The sequence below is a fragment of the Pogona vitticeps genome, chromosome 2 (assembly GCF_051106095.1).
Source record: "Pogona vitticeps strain Pit_001003342236 chromosome 2, PviZW2.1, whole genome shotgun sequence".
NCBI classification, from domain to species: Eukaryota; Metazoa; Chordata; class Lepidosauria; order Squamata; family Agamidae; genus Pogona; species Pogona vitticeps.
In genome coordinates this window covers 180,303,299-180,323,323 of record NC_135784.1, presented here as the reverse complement: position 1 = coordinate 180,323,323, position 20,025 = coordinate 180,303,299, and the positions used below count along the sequence as shown (strand labels likewise).

The 20,025-nt window shown below is 43.8% G+C and overlaps 1 protein-coding gene across 1 annotated transcript in view; it reads right to left on the bottom strand.

Annotated features, from left to right (window-relative positions):
- The window catches only part of LOC110089201 (ceramide kinase), a 25,506-nt gene extending 5,481 nt beyond the window's left edge, over positions 1 to 20,025 (bottom strand). Inside the window, exons 1-9 of the mRNA XM_020812085.3 lie at positions 19,687 to 20,025; positions 7,084 to 7,191; positions 6,386 to 6,511; positions 3,545 to 3,673; positions 3,344 to 3,407; positions 1,642 to 1,790; positions 1,343 to 1,417; positions 597 to 749; positions 15 to 120 (exon numbers count right to left, since the gene is read on the bottom strand). Of these exons, the coding sequence (XP_020667744.3) occupies positions 15 to 120; positions 597 to 749; positions 1,343 to 1,417; positions 1,642 to 1,790; positions 3,344 to 3,407; positions 3,545 to 3,673; positions 6,386 to 6,511; positions 7,084 to 7,191; positions 19,687 to 19,804 (1,028 nt within the window). The 5' untranslated portion in view covers positions 19,805 to 20,025. The remainder of the gene's footprint in view (positions 1 to 14; positions 121 to 596; positions 750 to 1,342; positions 1,418 to 1,641; positions 1,791 to 3,343; positions 3,408 to 3,544; positions 3,674 to 6,385; positions 6,512 to 7,083; positions 7,192 to 19,686) is intronic.

The following is a 20,025-nucleotide window of genomic DNA, read 5'->3' as shown; positions in this document are numbered from 1 at the left end:
TCCCTTCGACGTACCCTGACCGGCAGCGCTTCTGATCTCTTGGACTGGATTCCTGCGTCCTTGCCAGCTGGAACTCCACGGTACCTGCATAGCTGCGATTGCTTAGTACTGCCTTGGCTCCTGGAAGGGTTACAGTGAAAGGCTGGTAACTTGTGGGATCCACCTGGGTGGATCTCGGAAGATCTTGAAAATAAACATGGAATCCCAAGAATCTTGGTTCTTTCCCAGCCCAAGAGTCTCTGTGTCCCCAGAAAAGGGGAAGGGTTAAAATTATATTATGGAAATTAGCCATCAAGCAAGCTTACTGTTCTAAACGACATCCTATAAATCAGTTTACTTATATTTTCACAGGTCTTTTAGAAACTCCTGTGGGGTTGTCTTGGCACAAATGATTCTCTGGTTATAAGGCAGTAAATCCCACACACACACATACGCTATTGATTACTCCTCTCCTTGACCCTTAGGCCAAGCTGTCCACCAAGGAAGGGTATCTACAGCTGGACTGTACATTCATTGTGTACTCTCCCTCTCCATGGAGCTGGGCTTTCCAGCTCCCATGATGCAGCTTTCCCCAGTAGATTTCTGATGCACTCTACCTGCATAAGTGTAGCGCACTGGCCCCATCCAGCGATGCTTCTCACTGGCACGCACCACATCGCCATAGAAGCCGTAGCCAACCAATGAGACTGAGTAGCGAAGAAGCTTTCCAGCATGCCAAATGCTGCAAACATCTAGGGGCTGGCTGTCCCCTGGAAAACACAGAGAGAGGCTGATGAGGACCCAGAGATACTTCATTTTTTTTAAAGGGATGCCTCTTCCTGCAGCCCTCTTCCCCTGGAATGAGGAGAAGGCATTCACACTTACTCAAGGTATTCACATTTTCATTTCCCAGGAAAAAAACAGGAGCGCGACAGCAGAGGTCGATGTTATCTAACCCTGTGAACTCATACAGCGCCTCCCATCTGTGTCCAGTCAATTACAAAAGGAGGTAGAAAAGTCTTTCTCTGATCTCCTTGCTACAGGGAAGTACCCATGGGTCCTTGATTGACCAAAGCATGCCTCCCAGCTAGCCCAGTTCAGCGGAAGGATGAGGCCATCTACATTTTGGGCAGAATTGCCCATATCTGCCTCTAAAAAGAGAAGGAACTGCCATGGTCCAAGAAGGTACTGGATGCCTTCCCCCAAAATGTTGTGAGAGGCACCTCATGTGTTTAGCCCACAAGCTTCTCCTGAAACCCATCCTTGCAAAGTCCCAAGCTGAAGTAAGTGTCTCGGTCTCTCCAGAGCCGAATGCCCCAAACCCACTGAGTAAACAAGGGGAGAGAACGTGGAGAATAAGCACCTATGACGATGTGCAGAGCAGAAGTGACAGGGTCATTTATTCCCACAGTTGCAAAACACACACAATCGGTAGAACCTAGAGGAGAAAAGGAAAATGATGTTGTCATCTGGCTGTCAAAAACCAGCTAGGATTCCTGCCTGATTTTCTCCCCAACCCCCCAACTCACCCCCCCCCACACCCTTCCCAGACTTAGCAGGGGGAAATCTCAACCCAGTCCCAACCCTGTATTCCTCTTAATTTCCCTGGACTTCACCATTACTTTGACTCATGGCCTTAGAAAGAAAGCCCCTTATCCTCACCAGCAGGTATGATGCCAATGCGCAGTCTGGGAGGAATAACCTCTGCATCAATGTCAGTGGCTTCCAAACCCCTTTCCTTTCTCTGGGTCCTGTCAATCAAGGCATGCATCACTTCACTGAATGTGCCATCGCCCCCAACACTCACCAGCCTGTGGAAGATGGAGAAATGAGGCGGATTGGATGGAAACAGAGGCAGAGTTTTCTAGGTAGAGAATACTCAGAAGTGGCTTACCATCCCCTTCTTCTGGGGGTGCCCTGGGACTGTGCAGCTTGCCCAAGATCACACAGGCTGGCTCTGCTCACAGGAGGCACAGGGAGGCTTCAAACCCCCAACTTCTGGTTCCTTAGCCAGATACCTAGACCCCTGAGCTATCCAGCCAACTACTTTTCTGCTTGCAGAGTACTATATCACAGAGAATCACTCAGTCTAAACCGCCTTCGCACACCTTATTTTTCTCCATGCAGGGTGATTTTCATTGTTATTACAACCATCACCAGCAGCACTTATTTATACACATTTCTTGTCCACTTTTTTCCACTGAAAAAACTCAAAATGGAATAACTACTGATGGTGAATGATCTCCGAACTCAGGCACGAACCAGATCCAACGTGATTAGCATCTTGTCTGTGACACAGGGAGCAGAAAAAATTACACATCTATCCCAAATACCCCTTAGAGCTCAGAATGATGCCTATAGCACTCGCTACTTCAAGCTTCAAGATTTATATACAGTATTCTGTATAACTGGGAAATTTTATGAAAGAAAACTGGACCATCAGTCTTAAGTAAAATTCCCATGATTTGGCTTCTAAAAAGTTTGTAAATGGTTTCTAAGCAGTATCCCATGAGATTTAGTTTCCAAATACAACTAGGGATGTCCATATTCCAGCAAGATGTGGGAGCAAAATCCAACCTCACATCAGCACATCACAATACCACCTTAAAACATGTACAAATTTGTCTGATTTTGGAAACTAGGCATGGCCTGGTCAACACCTGGATGTAAGATCCTCAGGTGATACCAGGGAAATCCAGGAAAGAATCCTATCTCAAGCCCTGGAGAGCCACTGTTACCAGACTTGGCGATGTTGGGCTAGAACATTGGGCTGGATGGGCCAGGGGACTGATTCAAGATAAGAGGGCTTCCTATGTGAGAATCTAGATCGAAAATATGCTATGGAAACCACCTTTCTAGCAGGCATCTGTTAATGCTATCAGAAGTACAAAACAGCATGCTTCCGTTTACAGAAATATTTCCTACACATAAAGTAATGTTTCCCCCTTGCATGTTTGCCTTATTTTATGCAAACATATATTTTTTCTTGCTCTATTTTTATACATGGCAGAATCAAGAAACAAAGTGGATTGCATACATTAGCAGTAAAGAGACAGAGTTTAACCAAAGCATTTGAAAACAGCTAAATTTGTTGCCTGAGATTGGCTAGAGTCTGTAGAAGAAGAAATGGACTGGTTACCCCATTCCTCTGCCAATAGGTCACATGACTCATCTGAGTCACCTAAAGGCATATGGCCAAAGACCCTTTCTACGGCCCTTCTGATGCCTGCCGGTTATCAGATCAATCTTGGTTTTACAATGTGATCTAAGTGAGCAGGGCTGGTGGACCTTATAGGGTCTTGAACCTGAGGCTTAAAGAACATGGAATACAGAAGCAGACAAACCCACAGGATGAGTTCCTTACCCATCAAAGTCAGAAAGATCTTGGTGCAGGATGCAATCACGAGCCTCATTTGCATGGCAGGTCTCTGAGAAGGTGAGGAGGTAATAGGAAAAAAATGTCATTTTTCTCATGGCTGAGAAGAAAAGGGGGGGGCTGTATAAAGAGCAAGGACAGAAGCCATGCCACTGGGAATGGGGCAGTGTAAGAAAATGGGAGACTTACCCACAACTTGAGCATAGATCCCACCGAGACGGAAGAGTGGGGCCACCTGACGTTGGTAGATCTCCACTGCTCGTTTTTGTCCTCCAACTGGATTGATGAAGACAAGGAGGCTCCTGGGCCGTGTTCTACCTAAAGCAGAGGGAGGGAAAATGTAGCAGCTCAACACAAGCAGTAATAATTGAGTAGTCAACAGGGCACTTGAGGAGCACTGTATTCAGGACATAAAGATACATCCTCCTGACTGTTTTGCCATTCAACACTTTCAGAGATAAATAATGATAATTAGGTGCTGTCAGATCAAACCCAATTTATGGCAACCCTTTCCAGGGTTATCCAGCTATAGAGTACCCAAGAAGGGGTTTAATACTCCCTTCTCCTAAAGGGTGCTCTGAGTCTGTGCAGCTTGCCCAAGGCCACACAGGCTGGCTCTTCTCCTGAGATGGACAGGAGAACTCCTAAGGGCTGTCCCCACAGCAAGGCACTCAATTCAGGGAGCTATTCAGCCAGCACATGTTGGCTGAAATCCTGTTGCTTAATGTAGTAAGTCACCACAAGAGTAGGCCTATTGACTCCGTGGGGATTTGGTAACTCCTCTGTGCCACTGATTCAGGAGGCCGATTCTAGCTGCGACTTACTACACTAAAGTAATAGGATGTTGTCTACCTCAGAAGCAGGGATGGAGAAAAAAAAAGTTGTTGCCTTTCTCTGCATCTTTGCTGTATTTTCACCCCTCCTTTGATTTGTATTAGACTGAGACATTTTGACATTTTTGCCCAATATGATAATTCTTATATATTTTTCCAAATGTATCCTCTATTGAACACATTTTTTTCAATTCAGAAATGTGTTTGGATATATTTTTCAATTGTGTATATCTTACTCATACCAGGTTTTTGTACGTACATGCCATTTTCTATGTATTCTATTTCTCTGAAATGCACAGCAAGCCTAAAAAATGCACAGATTTCCAAAACAAAATCCTCTTAGAATAAGTCCTGGGAGATACAAACTAAACACCCCTGATTCAAAATAAATTCTTTCCTGCCCTATTAATGCAGGGGCATAGAAGGCGTCTTCCCTAAGCGTGGAAAAGCATGGCAACTACACTCAGGCATCCCTTGGCCAAGGGTGTACAGCCAGCCAATCCTTCACTTCCAGAAGTGTTGCACAGCAAATTTGCTGAGGGGTATTATAAGTTCAGAACCAAAGCTTGGAACATTACTTCAGAAAAGTAGTTTGCATGACTCATAAAACATTTATGTGGACATTATTGTTACAGTTACAGAAAAATATTTTTTTTTCCTTTTCTGGAAAAAAAAAAGCAAAGCGTGTTGCTTATATACCGCCCCATAGCACTTCAAGCACTCTCTGGACGGTTTACAAGTTAATTATGCAGGCTACACATTGCCCCCCCAGCAAGCTGGGTACTCATTTTACTGACCTCGGAAGGATAGAAGGCTGAGTCAACCTTGAGCCAGCTACCTGGGATTGAACCCCAGGTCGTGAGCACAGTTTTGGCTGCAGTACAGCGGTTTAACCACTGCGCCACGAGGTTCCGTGAAAAATAGTCTAACAAGTAAGAAAATGGCATAAACATTTTTGAATCCCTAAGAATCTTCCCAAGAAAGAATTTTGTTCCACAATGGAAGGTGGAAAAAGTAAGGCATAAATATCAATTGTTACATTTAAAAAATAACAATAACAGTATTCATTGTATTATTTCAGGAGATTCTTATCCATGTCAAATGTGTTATTATTTGCAACACATTACAGTGGTGCCTCACATAGCGATCGCTCCGTATAGCAATGAAATCACTTTGCAATGGACTTTTTGCCATCGCAAAAGCGATCGCTTTGCGATGGTCCCTATGGGGAAATTTCGCTTTGCGATGATCGCAGGGAAGCAATCATCGCAAAGCCTTCATTTTCGGCCACCTGATCGGCGGTTTCAAAATGGCCACTGGGTAAACAAAATGGCCGCCCGCTGTGTTTCCTCGCTTAAGAGGCACCGAAAATGGCCGCCCCTATGGAGGATCTTCACTTAAAGGTGAATTTTTAGCCCATAGGAATGCATTAATTGCATTTTAATGTGTTTCTATGGGCTTTTTATTTTCGCTTAGCAATGTTATTGCTTAGCAGCGATTTTTTCTGCACGGATTAACATTGCTAAGTGAGGCACCACTGTACTTAAAAATGCAGTCCTGAATATGTGAGGACAGTTCCATTTAGCTAGAATTCTGCAACATTGTGACAGACAGGGGTAATGAACTCAAAAAAAGGATTTTCACTGCCGGTGTATTTTCAGTGTTGGACTTCATTTGAAACAAAACAAAACAAAGAATGCCCCCATCCCATGCACCCACCCATCCTATACCTTATACCCATGAAATCAGGAGGACCTCCACTGTTCTTTTCATAGGCTTTAAGCCTTGCTCATTCTGCCTTTGCCATGGTAACCATGTCCTGCTCCTTAAGCTCTGGCTTAAATAAAAGCAGCATCTTTGATATAGATCTGGAAATTGAGTCATGCGTGGAGAAGGACTGCAGAAGTGGGATTTTCACTCACTTCCCCCATCCTTTGTCCACCTAACGAGCCTATTCAGACCAGGGGGAAAGGAAACCAATGTGGAGACTATATCAGGGATCTCCTACAAATTCTCCTCAGGCTGAAGAAACTACTTTGATGAGTAGCAAAACGCTTCAACCCAACAAGTCCAGTTGCCATGACTCAACTTCCAGATAACCTCACCTGGAGGACTGAGAATCTTCGCAGATACTTTGATATAGATGCCCTCACTATTTCCCACCCGGCTTCCCCTCCAGCGTGGTCTAGAAACTGACCGTGGTGATGAATCCAGATCTGCAAAGAATTTACCCAGCGGACGGCCAGCTGAGAGGCAGGTGGGGCAGTAAACTCCAGTGACCCCAGTCGCCAGCACTCTTGCTTCTCCCGCTGTACAAAGAACACTTGAAGAGAAGAGGAAAAAATAGGAATTAAGCTGGTGATTCCGTGCATTGTCTCTCACTGATCCTCCCTCAGCCAACAGGAGAAGTGAGAGACAAGGAACAGAAACAAGGAACAGACATTGCTTCAGAATAATTAAATTAAACATCTCTGGCTAACAGACACTTCATTCTTTCGTATTTTGCACAAACATGTTTACCTTTTTTCTACTCTACCACCATGAGGTCCAGGATTTAAATGAATGAACGATCAGTTTGTCAGGGGTTTATATATTGATAAGCAATCCACTGAACTAGAGAGTTGAAAGGACACCAATAGGACTTTTAGTTTAATAGCCGTTGACTAGGGACAGCATATTCCCCCCATTAACTACTTTTAGTAGTGGCTCAGCATTTCGTGTTTAAAATACTACAAAGGAAGATGTCGTAGTTTCCTCTGGGAAAGTATCCTACCGTTTTGAAATTGTGCCCAAGATTTATTTTTACTATTTGACCTTTGATGCCACATTTTATGTTCTGTAGCATCATGGGAACTGGTCAGACACAAGCTCCCCGTTTCAAGCCATTCTACTCACCAGTAAAACAGTTTTCATTGATGGAAGGGCCCACAACCTCTTTTCCATTACTGGCTGCGCCAAGCCTCACGGCAACCATCTCCTGCATGGGAATGCAGAATTCCTGACCTGGGAGAGAGAGAGAGAGAGAGAGAGAAAGGGGGAGAGGACTTCAAAAGTTCTGGTCTGCAAACAGGTTTTTATCAAAGGACATACTCTGAATGAAGATGAATGTTACAAACACGCTTGATTTGTCTTCTGAATCATTCTCACAGAACCCAAGTACAAGCAAAGTGTTTCTGAGCCGGTATATCCTTCGAACCACCCCCATTTCCCCTTGGATCTCTCTGTTGCTTCCTCATTTGCCTATATTTTATTGATATGCAACTGTGAGCAGCAGGTTAAAGCTATACAGGGAGACCTCTGCTTCTCTTCACACTGAGGGAAAGGGGCAAGAAAACCTTTGTTCAGGGAGGGCGGGAGGTCTGGAAATGTATGATGTGTATTTTGTGGTGCAGAGGCTTAGACTTGGGCAGGAATCCTCAGTGTGTGTGGGAACCCTCACCACAAGTGCCCTGTGGACCCAAACCACAACACTACTTGAAAGGAGACAGTAAGTTATGTGAAAGGTGCCACTCCTTTTTGTCACAACAAGAAGAGAAACAAGCCACAGCACCTGGGAGAGGAGCTTCATGGTGCCAGTAGCTGGCACCAGACCTGTGGAGTTCACAGAGAAGCTGGTCGTCATTTTGAGGCAAATACCTAATGTGCTGTTTCAGGATCTTTTTAAGGAAAAAAAGGTGGGATAAAAATATTTTAAATAAATAAAAATGTCAACTCCACATAAGTGTGTGTGGGCCTGCTCCAATCCTGGAGAACTGTGCATGGGTGGGTATGCTTTAAACTTTCATTTTCACCTGGTTTTTATTTCAAAATCCTACCTGTTTAATAAATAATAACAATAACAATAACAATAACAATAACAACAACAACAACAACAACAACCATCATCATCATCATCATCATCATCATCATCATCATCATCGTGTGCTGTCAAGTCAATTCTGACTTATGGTGACCCCTTTTCAACATTTCCCTTTCAGAGAATACTCAGAAGTGGTTTACCATTCACTTCTTCTGCATAGTCCCAGGGTGACACAGGCTGGCTCTACTCGCAGAAGGCACAGTGGAGAATCGAATTCCCAACCTCAGGCTCAGCCGCCCCGCCAGATGTCTAAACCACTGAACCATAACAAGGAGCTTTAAAATGGGAACAAAGAAAACCTCAAGTGGCGCCAAGAAGAATCTCCCATTTTTTTAGTGGAAGTGCTGGGACGAAGATTTTCAAGCCCCCTCCCCAGTTCCAATCTAGATTTGGTTGCCACGTCTCAAGGGTACTAGCTGAAGTCTCAGTGAATTGCTGTTAATTACTTCTCAAATCTCTAGACCAAGAGTCAAATCTCAGGGTGAGCAGCCCTGGGAGAAGAGGTAGCTTGATTTTTATATGGGAGGTGACTTGAAGGCCTGAAGCTTCTTTTCCTCCAAGGGGTGCCAGTGATTACTGGTTCAGTGTGAAAGTGTGTTTTGTTCCATAAAGACGTGATTGGCCTGAGTGCATGCACCAGCTTGTCCTCTTTCCAGGTTCCTCCTCTCCTCTCCAGTCATTCACAGCTCTTTGGCACCATCATGCCCTCTGAAAGAGGGAAGGCAGTGGAATCCCAGGACCTTAACTTCTGATCCTTCTTGTTGCAGCCTCCTGGCATAGGGGTTAAATGTCTGTAGTGCAGCCAAAACTACTGTGCTTATGACCCCAGGTTCAATCCCAGGGAGCCGGCTCAAGGTTGATCCTTCCAAGGTCAGTAAAATGAGTACCCAGCTTGGGGGTGGGCTTCAATGTGTAGCCTGCATAATTCACTTATAAACCACCCAGAGAGTGCTTGAAGCACTATGGGGCAGTATATAAGCAGCATGCTTTGCTTTCTGCACAAGCGCTGGCAGCAGTAGTGCAAAGTTTGGATGGGGAGGGGGGGAAACAATCTCCCTTCCCAACCCTTGCTTGCCCTGATAGCACAAGGGTCTCCGCTCTTGGCTCTAACTTCAGGACAACAGGATGCTGATGAGCTAGCACCATAGGTCTAGGTCAGATCAGCCCATGCTTACTTGAAGTTGACAGGATAAAGAGATGGGATACATTTAACCTAACCTGTAGTTAGGTTTTTGCTCCTTTCCAACCTCAGGCCTCTTTGCCTAATGCTTACACAACCCCCTTTTCTGAGGACATGAAACTGTTTCCCACACTAAATATTGCAATGCCTTGTGAAGATCAGGCTGCACCTAAAAGCTGGGTTTTCTCAGGCTGAGGCTTCCCCCTTTTTTGGGGGGCGGGGGCTCTGGCAGTGATCTCTATGTGGCATCTCCTAGGCCTTCAGGGATTTTGTGCATTATTATTTCTGCCTCTGTAACAATGAGCATCATCTTAGAACTGAAGAGCTAGAAGGAACCCTATGGATTATCGAGTCCAATTCCTGTCAATGAGACACAGTGAGGAGTCAAACTCCCAACCTCTCTGTAGCCAGATATCTAAACCACTGAGCTATCCCCTGACTGATCTGTCAGGTTTCTGCTTCCAGAAGCCCCAGATGGTGGTATGTGCAGTACTGGATACATATTAGCAGAAACCTCAAGGTACTATGCTGAAGAATTAATATGTCTTCTTTCCCTCCAGCATGCCATCTGGCACCCTACATGGCTGACAGCCAAGGGCTAATACTGGGTTGCAGTCTTCAACCAGTACTCAATGTTGTGTACACTCAAGTCAAGACAATCCACTACACAGTGAGGTGAACTGGTGACATTTAACAGTGAAAACACTTGGTAGATCAGGTAAAGTATCCCTCACCTCTAAGATACAGTCTGATTGACAAGGAAAGGTAAAGACAATAGAAAAAATTTCTAAAGCAAAGCAGTAGGTAGTTCTGATGTTTCAGGTCTTTCTCCTCACCTGGATAACATGTTACTTCAGCTGAGGCTGATTAGAAAGAGGCTAAAACCCTAATGCTTTCGGTCTGGCTCTGCCGTCTGGTAACTCTATTTATCAGTGTCTCTGCTTGTGTGGAAGCAAAATCATGTGGTGGAAAGAAATTCATGTTGATCTGATCATTCAAGGAAAAAAAAATCAAATCTATGAAAGAGCACAGCATGTCCTGTCCTGTCTTTTCCTTCCCTCTCCTTTGTCTTCTTTTCTACATCCTTTATTTTATACAAAATTTGGAATCTGGACATGCAGTGCTCCCAGAACTTAGCATTTTATAATTCTAGAAAACTGAGGAGAAATATGGCAATTCTGGACAGGTGGCTCTTACTAAAGACCCATGAAGTGTTGAACAACTTGCATCTTCTCAGACCATATAAATGATGTCATGACCACATCTTGACTTTAAGAACTCCTCAAGTAGAATAATTAGTGACTTGTTGTGTGACACCCCCCCCCTTTGCTGCAGGGCGAAGCTGATACGATGGAAACCATGTTGAAATCACCATATCCTTCCTGACCTCCAGTCCCCATTAAGGAAGACAAACACTCCCACTCATTCCTTCTGAGCTCTCTTGACAGATTTGCAGCAGAGCAGCTGAGCCTGAAGGGAAATTAAACGTGCTGAAGCAACATGCTTTGGGGTCAACTGAGCTCCAGCCTCTGCCTCACAAACTCTTAAGTGGTTGTCAAACTCGACCACAGTGGCAGATGACCAGCTTGTCTCTCCTGACACCACTTCTTCAGAGAAGAAGGAGCAGATGGCCTGATGCTCCTAGAAGACCGGGGAAGCCAAAAGACCCCAAGAAGCATGCCATGGAAGAGGCAAGAGACATCAGAAAAAGTCACTTGTTTGGACTCTAATTCCCAGAAATTCCACCCATGGCTATGTTGGTTGGGTGTGTGTGCTGGGACAGTGGTTCCCAACCTTGGGCCCCCAAATGATCTTGGACTTCAACTCCCAGAAATCTTGGCCAGCAGAGGTGGTGGTGAAGGCTTCTGGGAGTTGTAGTCCAAAAACATCTGGAGGCCCAAGGTTGGGGAACCACTGTGCTGGGAGGTGTAGTTCAAAAATCCCAATTTCCCTAAACTCTGAAAAATAACAGACAGCCTTCTTTCACAGAGACTTTTGATAATGTGATTATCAGTAGTACAGATGAGGTTTATTTATTTGTTTTTACAAAAAGAGGATTTGACAGATTCAGACTTGATTGATCTAAAATTGGTTCCTAGGAAGAACAGGGATAGGATAACCCCAAACCTACCTACCTCTGTCAGTAGTTTTGCAGAAAAAGAAAAGAATTCATTGCCCCAAGAGAAAATACTTGCTTTGGAAAAATAGAAAGTTCAAAGGAGGTTTTCAAAATTGGAGGGGTGAGCAGAACAGGCCTCTCCAAATTCCCAGCCCTGTTAGGTCAATGTTGGAAAGCCAGAAGATCTGCTACAGCAAGCAGAACAGGCCACTTCAACTTCCCAGTCCTGTTAGACCAATGAAATTATCTTTCTCTGTCAGTGAAAACAGACTTGGTCATTCTGGCCAGAAGTGAAAAAAATAGTTGATGCCAGGAGGTTGGTGGCACCTGTATTGCCAGACGGCAGCCCTAGAATCTTGACCTGCAACTCTCACGGTGAACCTCCTGGCTTGCCCTTTAGCGCCACTGCAGCATAGATACAAAGCGGAAAAGAGCGATTTCAGAGGGAGCCAAAGGTTATTGTGAACAAACAACTGCCAGCAAAAAGACACGTACACACACACAGAGGGAGAGAGACACACATGCGCACACATGCATTATATTTGTTATTGGTAGTCACATCCATAAAAGTGTTAGCACCAGCACTGTGGGTTCTCTTTATAGACACAACCAAATATAGGTTACGGTCTTATCTTTTCTAGCCAATTTGTTATGTTCATATCTCGCTTTTCCTCCAGGGAACTCGAGGTGGTATACCTGGCTCTTTTTCTTGCCACTTGATCATGTAACAACTCCATGAGTTTAGCCAATCTGGGTTTCAAGACCCAGAAAAATTTGAACCTGGATCTCCCAGTTCACTGTCCAGCACTCTAACTACTACGGCACACTGGCTACCCTAGTTCTTTAATTTTAAAGATGAAACCAGACTACTTAGCAAAGTTCTTGCCAACTCCTTCCTTACTTCCCTACGGCATGTGCATTTTAAGAGATGAAGGTGTGAGCCTGTTGCTACTCCATCTCTATATACAGAGGGTTGTGCACTAAAATCACAGTCATGGTACACTATCCTCTATTTGCAAGATATTTCTTTCAAATGTATTGTTCTGAAGCTGGTCTTAGACTGGTGTCTGAAAAAATCCATATGGACTTGAATTTATGGCATAACTAGGTTTACTTCTCGGTAAAACAAAAGCCAAAAGCATAATCTTTCCTGCTCAAGTCTCACTTAAGTGAAACCGAACTGATAAGCTTTAATGAGCTTCTCTACATAGTCAACTCTATAAATACAAATACAAATAAATTTATTGTCATTGTAAGTATATGCATACCCTGTTTTCCTGAAAATAAGCCTTAATAGGATTTTTCAAGACGCTTGTAATATAAGCCCTACCCCCAAAATATGCCCCAGTTAAGTGAAACCCCACCCTCCACCATTATGCAGCAACCAGAAGAAGATAACATGACTGTAAAATAAAACATCCCCTGAAAATAAGCCCTAATGCTTTTTTCGAGCAAAAATTAATATAAGACCCTGTCTTATTTTCGGGGAAACAGGCTAGTATACACATACAACGAAATTCACACAGACACCCAGAGACCAGACCCACATGCACGCACATTAAAAATCCCCAAACACTCGCCACCCACTAAAAATCCCTCATTAAGGTCCCTTTTTGGCAGAAAGGTGAAAAAGAAACAAGGTAAACAAATAAATATTTGCTTTTTACTTTCACATTGTACGCAAGGTGCACACATCTACACAAATGCTATGCAGGGATGTTGCCAAATATTTGGGTCAAAAGCCCAAATCTTTCTATTAAGGCCCAAGTCTGAGTCCAAATCTTTGGTACTAAGTCCCGAGTCCCAGCCTCCTAGTCCCTATGAAAAATAAGCTTTTTCCCCAGAAAAAAAGGAAGGGTGGGCGGGGTCCGAGGCAGGAGCTGAGTCCAAATCATGGGGGGAGGGGGCAGGGAGACACTTGAGTCAAGTCACTGATGTGACTTGCGTCCAACTTGTTAGCAAATCACGCAACTCAAGTCTCTTTCCCTGACTCTATGACTCTGTTTGGTTTTTAGTGATTCCAGGTTGTCTGTACATTTTTAGTATCTTCACTCAGTTAAAGGCAAATTCTACAGACAACAACATTGATCAAGTAGATGCTGCAACTGCTGATAAAGAAGGAGAATGCATAGAAAAATATGAGGAAGGACTTAGAAGTATTATAACACTTTCAACAAAGTGGACACCTAGATTTCATAATGGGGTATCTTAATGCTGAGATGAGGGAAGGAGCCCGCAAAGGTTTTGTTGAAAAATAGAGATCAAGAACATGAAATAAACATAGAGAATGAATGGTAATAATTTTGAAGAAAAGAAGAACAACCTGTCATCATCCACACCACATTCTTATTATGGTCAAGAAGCTTATATTAGACTAGGGATTTTTTCTTGGTGTCTTTCTGCTCATTGGGGCTAGATTGGTTCCCTCTCCACTATCTTGCTACTACACAAAGGCATGTGTAGTGGAGAGGGACCCAATCTAGCTGTGGTGAGCAGATAGTGGATAACACTGGTTATCAGATAAATATTCTGTTATTTTTAATATGTTGCTGGTATGTATGTTGGAAGCCGCCTAGAGTGGTCATTCAACTAGATAGGCGGGGTATAAATGCAATAGATAGATAGATAGATAGATAGATAGATAGATAGATAGATAGATAGATAGATAGACAGACAGACAGACAGACAGACAGACAGACAGACAGACAGACAGACAGACAGACAGACAGACAGATAGATAGATAGATAGATAGATAGATAAATAAATAAATAAATAAATAAATAAATAAATAAATAAATAAATAAATAAATAAATAAATAAATAAATAAATAAATAAATAAATAAATAAATAAATAAATAAATAGAAAATCCATAGAAGACAAATACTGGCAGCAGCACTGTAAGGAACCAGATACATTATATTCTAGTTAATCAGAGGTTTTCAAACAATGGGGATGAAAACCTATCCCAGAAGCAAGGAAGTACTATTCTGCATTCAGGTACTGAAGGAGACATGTATGCTTTCTTTATTGATAATGAGGAAGTCTTTGACAAAGTCCAACATAGCAAATTAAAGTTCCATAAAGCCAATTAAGTAAAGAATAATATGGGCTAAAATGAATATTAATAAAACCAAGCTCATGGTAACCTGTAAAAGGCAAACAGCCCCAGAAATGCAGTTAGAGGTCCAAAACAAAAGTGTGGAGCATATTAACAACTTGGAATGTATCTGAATGAACAGACCAATCATAGATATTCAATCGAAGTCAGGATATAGCCAAGTTGGAGCAGCTCCCCTAAAATGAAGAATGGGATATGCCACAGAAAATAACTGGCTCTGTCAATTCACACTGCAAGGTGCTGGATATTCTCAGTTCTCATGCACGGCACTGAATTGTCAACTTTAACACGAGCAATTATAAAAATGAAAGAAGAATCTGAAATGTGGATATATTTCAGGATGTTAAACATTTCCTGAACTGAGCAGGTGTTTAGGTAAAATGAATAAGTAAAGTTGAATAAACATTAAACGCAGAAACTGTGAAGACTTTGATGACGCAGAGAAAAATGGAAGTAGAGATTGTTCCAGATGATAATTAAGGTAAAAGAAATGGGAAAATAAGTGCAAGATGGAGAAGAACTGACTAGCCAAAAAACCTGATTGGATTGGATGTAACACAATATCACTGTTTAGAGTTGCCACTTTAAAGTCAGAATATCCCTGAGGATGTCTGACCTCCGTGAGGAGGAGGACAAGAAGCAGCAACACTGTGGAACCTAGAGAATATACATTACAGGTGCTATGTAGCTGATGCAGAAAAAGGGTTCAATATTGTTGGGATGGAGACAAACCAATCATGTTCCTTCCCCCCACAATGACCTGTAGCAGCAAGCGGGAGCTGTACTTGCTTATGTTTCACATACACATAGTTGGAATGTAGTTCTGGTGGACTCCAAAGAGATCCAGTGTCACCAGAGGCTGCCACCCCATCTATAGAAACTGAGATGGCTTCCACATTATCTGTTCTCTTTGAAGTCGCCAGTCATTGTTTTGTTGCAGAGTTTTGAATTTGTCTGGGGGACGTGGTGGTGCTGCGGGCTAAACTGCAGAAGCCTGTGCTGCAGGGTCAGAAGACCAAGCAGTCGTAAGATCGAATCCACGCGACAGAGTGGGCGCCCGTTGCTTGTCCCAGCTCCCGCCAACCTAGTGGTTTGAAAGCATGCAAATGCAAGTAGATAAATAGGGACCACCTCAGTGGGAAGGTAACAGCGTTCTGTGTCTAAGTCGCACTGGCCATGCGACCACGGAAGATTGTCTTCGGACAAAAACGCTGGCTCTATGGCTTGGAAACAGGGATGAGCACCGCCCCTAGAGTCGAACACGACTGGACAAAAATTGTCAAGGGGAACCTTTACCTTTACCTTTTTTGAATTTGTTGTTAGATTCCTCTAGCCCCACAACAGAACTGCAGGGATTCACAGAGCCTAATAGCTTCAAGTTCCCAGACCCACCCCTTTTTTTCTTATCAACTAGCACGTGCAATCTCAATAACTCACTTTGGAAAAATTGGTAAGATAAAGCATTAAAAGTTTCATTTACATATAGATCAGCATACAGATCAAACAGCAAACTGACGAACATGGCTGGCTGAATTTCAGCCACAGGCCTCAACAGATTGACTGCTTCCAACAAACTACTGAGGGAGAAAAAGCTGCAGAGCAGAGAGGTGAGGCTCTCTTTGAATTCAGAGGCAGGGGAGGAATGTTTGGCTAGCGCTGGACGAACGGACAGTCACGCCAGTCCAGAAAGGGTCCCTCCCAGCCACACCTGCTCAAGGCAGCATGCCAGGTTGCGAAGACTCCAACATGTTTACTTTCCTCCCCTCCCCTCATTTGACTGGATATCCAGATCAAGCCATTATTATTTGGATCTTATTAGGTTTTGAGACCTGAATTATGGTCATAATTTCCCCATAACTATACCACAGCATTGCAGCACTCGCTAGCCTGTCTAGTGAGGAAGGGAAATTGCTTAAAAGAAGAATAAATTATTTCCCTTTAAAAAAATAGTTGTTGCAGGTCCATCCAGTTTTCTCATTCCCTGTTGATCCTTGCTCAGTGATCAAATAGTTGACTAGGGGGAAAAACCCTCATACAATACCATGATTGTAATGCTGGCAGATGATTATCTTTATTTCTTCTGTACGGTAGACTATTTGTTGTATCACTGTCACAAAATCATGTACTTTTGACTACCACTCTTCAACATTCTTCATTTCTGATTTTAGAGGACAGATAATATACTTCTTTGTGAACTGTTCTTACAGTCCAAAACCACCACTGAAGTTGTTTGTGCTCTATTTGATTTCTGTATTAGTATGAATTACTTTACCAATGCTGTCTACCAAACTGTAATGCATTTATTATTTGTTTGACTTAAAATCTATTTGCCCTGCACTATCTCCTTAAAAAGGCCCATACTGGCTTTAAAAGCCAAATCAGTAAGTATAAAAATATTTTAAAGGAATTAAACAAATATTATATTAAAAACTGTAAATAAAATCAATATTAGAAACACATTTAAAAGCAACAAGGCACAATAATCTATTTTAAAAATCCCTCTCAGTTTTGGCTTTTGGCTAAACAGAATTAAAAGATTGGCTTCAGAGTTCAGCCTCTCAAACACCCTTGTTCACTGGTAAGTGTTAGGGCACCATGTTCTGAAGCAATACACTTAGTTTTGGAGGTAATTTTACAAATATTATCAGTAACACAGTTACTTACTTTATTTTGGTAGCAAGTATGGAAAGAAGTTGCATTTCAAAAACAAAGGCAACGAGTGGGGAAAATGTAGCCATGTGTGCAATGAGCAGCATTTTCTAGTTACAGTACTTGCTTCTAAATTGCAGTTTGAGAAGAGAATTTATGACTTAAGACAAAAGTACCTGTAGTCTCACTGGCCTTTTAGACTCTACAGAAGGTTCCTCCTGAAGAGCTACCACTCCCATGCAGCACCACCAACAGCTTATGTTTTGTTATATTACAAACAGGAATCAAGGCAATAGTTCGGCTACACAGCCTTGGAGTTAAGCCCTGATCCAAATGAGCAACATTTGTTTGTCTTCGGACTAGAATTTCCAGAATTCTGCCTGGGATTCTTGGCTAATTTTGGGAGCTTGAGTCTAAAAGAAAAAGATAGCACATATCTAGAAAGGCCATCCACCCTGAAACACTTTAGAAATGCACACGGAACATGAAATCAGAACCCCAGCCATGGCACACCCACCGTAATACCATGATGTTGTGTGAGAGGAACCCAAAAACCTGAAAACAGTACACCAAGGTACTTTGCCATGCTGCTCAGCATGACAGAGCTGGGTTTCACAACAAATATTTGCAGAATATAAAGTGAGACATGCCATCCACTGGGTGGGCATCAAAAAGGAGACCCAAATTTCTTGCAGCCATGCATAAAGCCAAGGAGTAAGATCTGCTTTCTCTCATTAATGGACTGGATAAGGATGAATACATTAAAGCTTAATCCAAGTCAAACTAAAGTCCCAGTAGAATGGGTTTCTGCTCTTGTGCCCTGGCAGAAAATTTATGTGAAGCTACAAGTTCGCATCTCTGCATCTGATTCCAGCAATGGTAATGTTCAAATGCACACCACGTCTGCATATTGTTAGTGTGGTTGCAGAGGTGGCTTGTGGTTTTTGCATGGGGGGGAAATGGCTCATCCCTCATTGGCCTGGCCACAGAAGGAAGGGAATGGAGATACGTGGTGCAGTATGTGCAGAAGGCCACAGGTTCAGTCTGCTGGCATCTCCAGAACCACCATCACAGCACTGAATTACCCAGCAGTAATTAACAAGAAAGTTATTTGGACCCCAGCCACTGCTGCACTAGGACAGACATTCTGCCAGACTGTCTAGTTGGGATTAGTTTTGGGATTCACTCATTCCTACGTTCTTATGGAAAACAAAATAGCCTGCAGACTCAGAAATTGTACAATTTTCCTTTCTCAGCAAAACCAAGACTACTAGCCTATAGACACCACTTGATTCCTTCCTTCATCGGTATGGAAAACCAGAAATGGAAGCAATGAAGAAGTCATGTCCTCTCAATCTTCCAGGGAAGGTCTCTACAGCGGCCAAAGACTAATGAAGCTAGGGGTGCCAGAGCCCACAGGGCTGATACCATGGAGAGTGCCGAGTAGCAGGGATTAGGACAGACATCACTCAAAACTTCCCATTTGGGCTTCTCTGTTTTCTCTAACCTTAGCTGCAGTCCTTATACTGTAGTTAACGGAGAGAGAAATGGAATCTCCTAGAGATCGTATGGTGTTGCCCTGCTGCAACAAAAAGTAACTGAGAGACATCTGGTCATGAACTGACAAATAAGAGCCATTGATTTTACATAAGACCTGCTCCTCATTAGTTGATATGGGCCAACCTGAATTTTGTACGGTCCTTCTGGAGAAAGGTGAAGTTGGCTGGATAGCTCAGTGGTTTAGGTATCTAGCTGTGGAGACAGAGGTTGGGAGTTCACTTCCCCACCGTGCGTCCTGGGAGTAGAGCCAGCCTGTGTAGCCTTGAGCAAGCTGCACAGTCCCTAGGTGTCCCCAGAAGAAGGGAATGGTAAACCACTTCTGAGTATTCTCTACCTGGAAAACCCTAAAAAGGGTTGCAATAAGTCAGAATTGACTTCACAGCACACTATTTATGATTATGATTATTAAGGGGGTTAGCTATGAGATAGATATAATGGGTACTTGCAGTTTTATTTTACCACTACACCACTGCCTGGATCTTTCACAAAGTATCCAGGTCTTACAGGCTAACTAAAACAAAAACAACACAACAAAAAAACAACACATATCTAACAGTGCTCAGGTGTTCCCTCTTTATATGCAGTTCAAGGGGCAAACCAAGGTGCCCCCAAGCCCTGTATGGAGATTGTACTTCTCAGAAACAGCAAAAAGAACTTTTTTTAAAAAAAAAGAGAGAGAGAATAAAGCCCATAAAAAGGCTGTCAAGTAATTTCGGACCTATCAACCATGTCCAAAGGATCCTATCATTAACAGATCCCAGAGGTCTTCCAAACTAATGGCAAAGGGGTTCCTTTATCGAGTCACTCCGGCGCATGTTGGGGGCTTCCTCTTTTCCCACTGCCTTCCACCCTTCCTGGCATGATTGTCCTAGAAAGGTCACCAAGGAACGACCCGCAATGCTCCAAGAACCGGGACCAGGCGGAAACGGCTACCAAGTCTGCTCGGCCCTCTCCGTCGCCTGCCTCCCCCTCCCCCGGCCGCGGTCTTCCCGCCGGACTGGCAGACTCACCACTCGCCAGGCCCACGAGCTCCGGGGTGGCCACCAGGACCTCTCCGCCCGGCGGCAGCGACACCAGGAACCGGCCGCGCGGCGTGCGCAGCGGGCAGCGCAGGAAAGTCTCCCCCATGGGGCTAGGCTTCCAGCGGCGGCGGTGGGGGGGGCGCGCGGGTCGGCTGGGCTCTTTTCTGCGGGAGGAGCGCGGCCAGCCCTCCTTGCCTGCCCGCCGCTTCCCTCCGGGCGCCTTTACCTGTGGACCTTTCCCCTTCCGCGCCTCCCCGGGGCGGAGAAAGCTGCCCCTGCCCGCCTCCCGCAAAAGTTGTTCTTCTCCTCCACCCCCCCAGCCTCCCG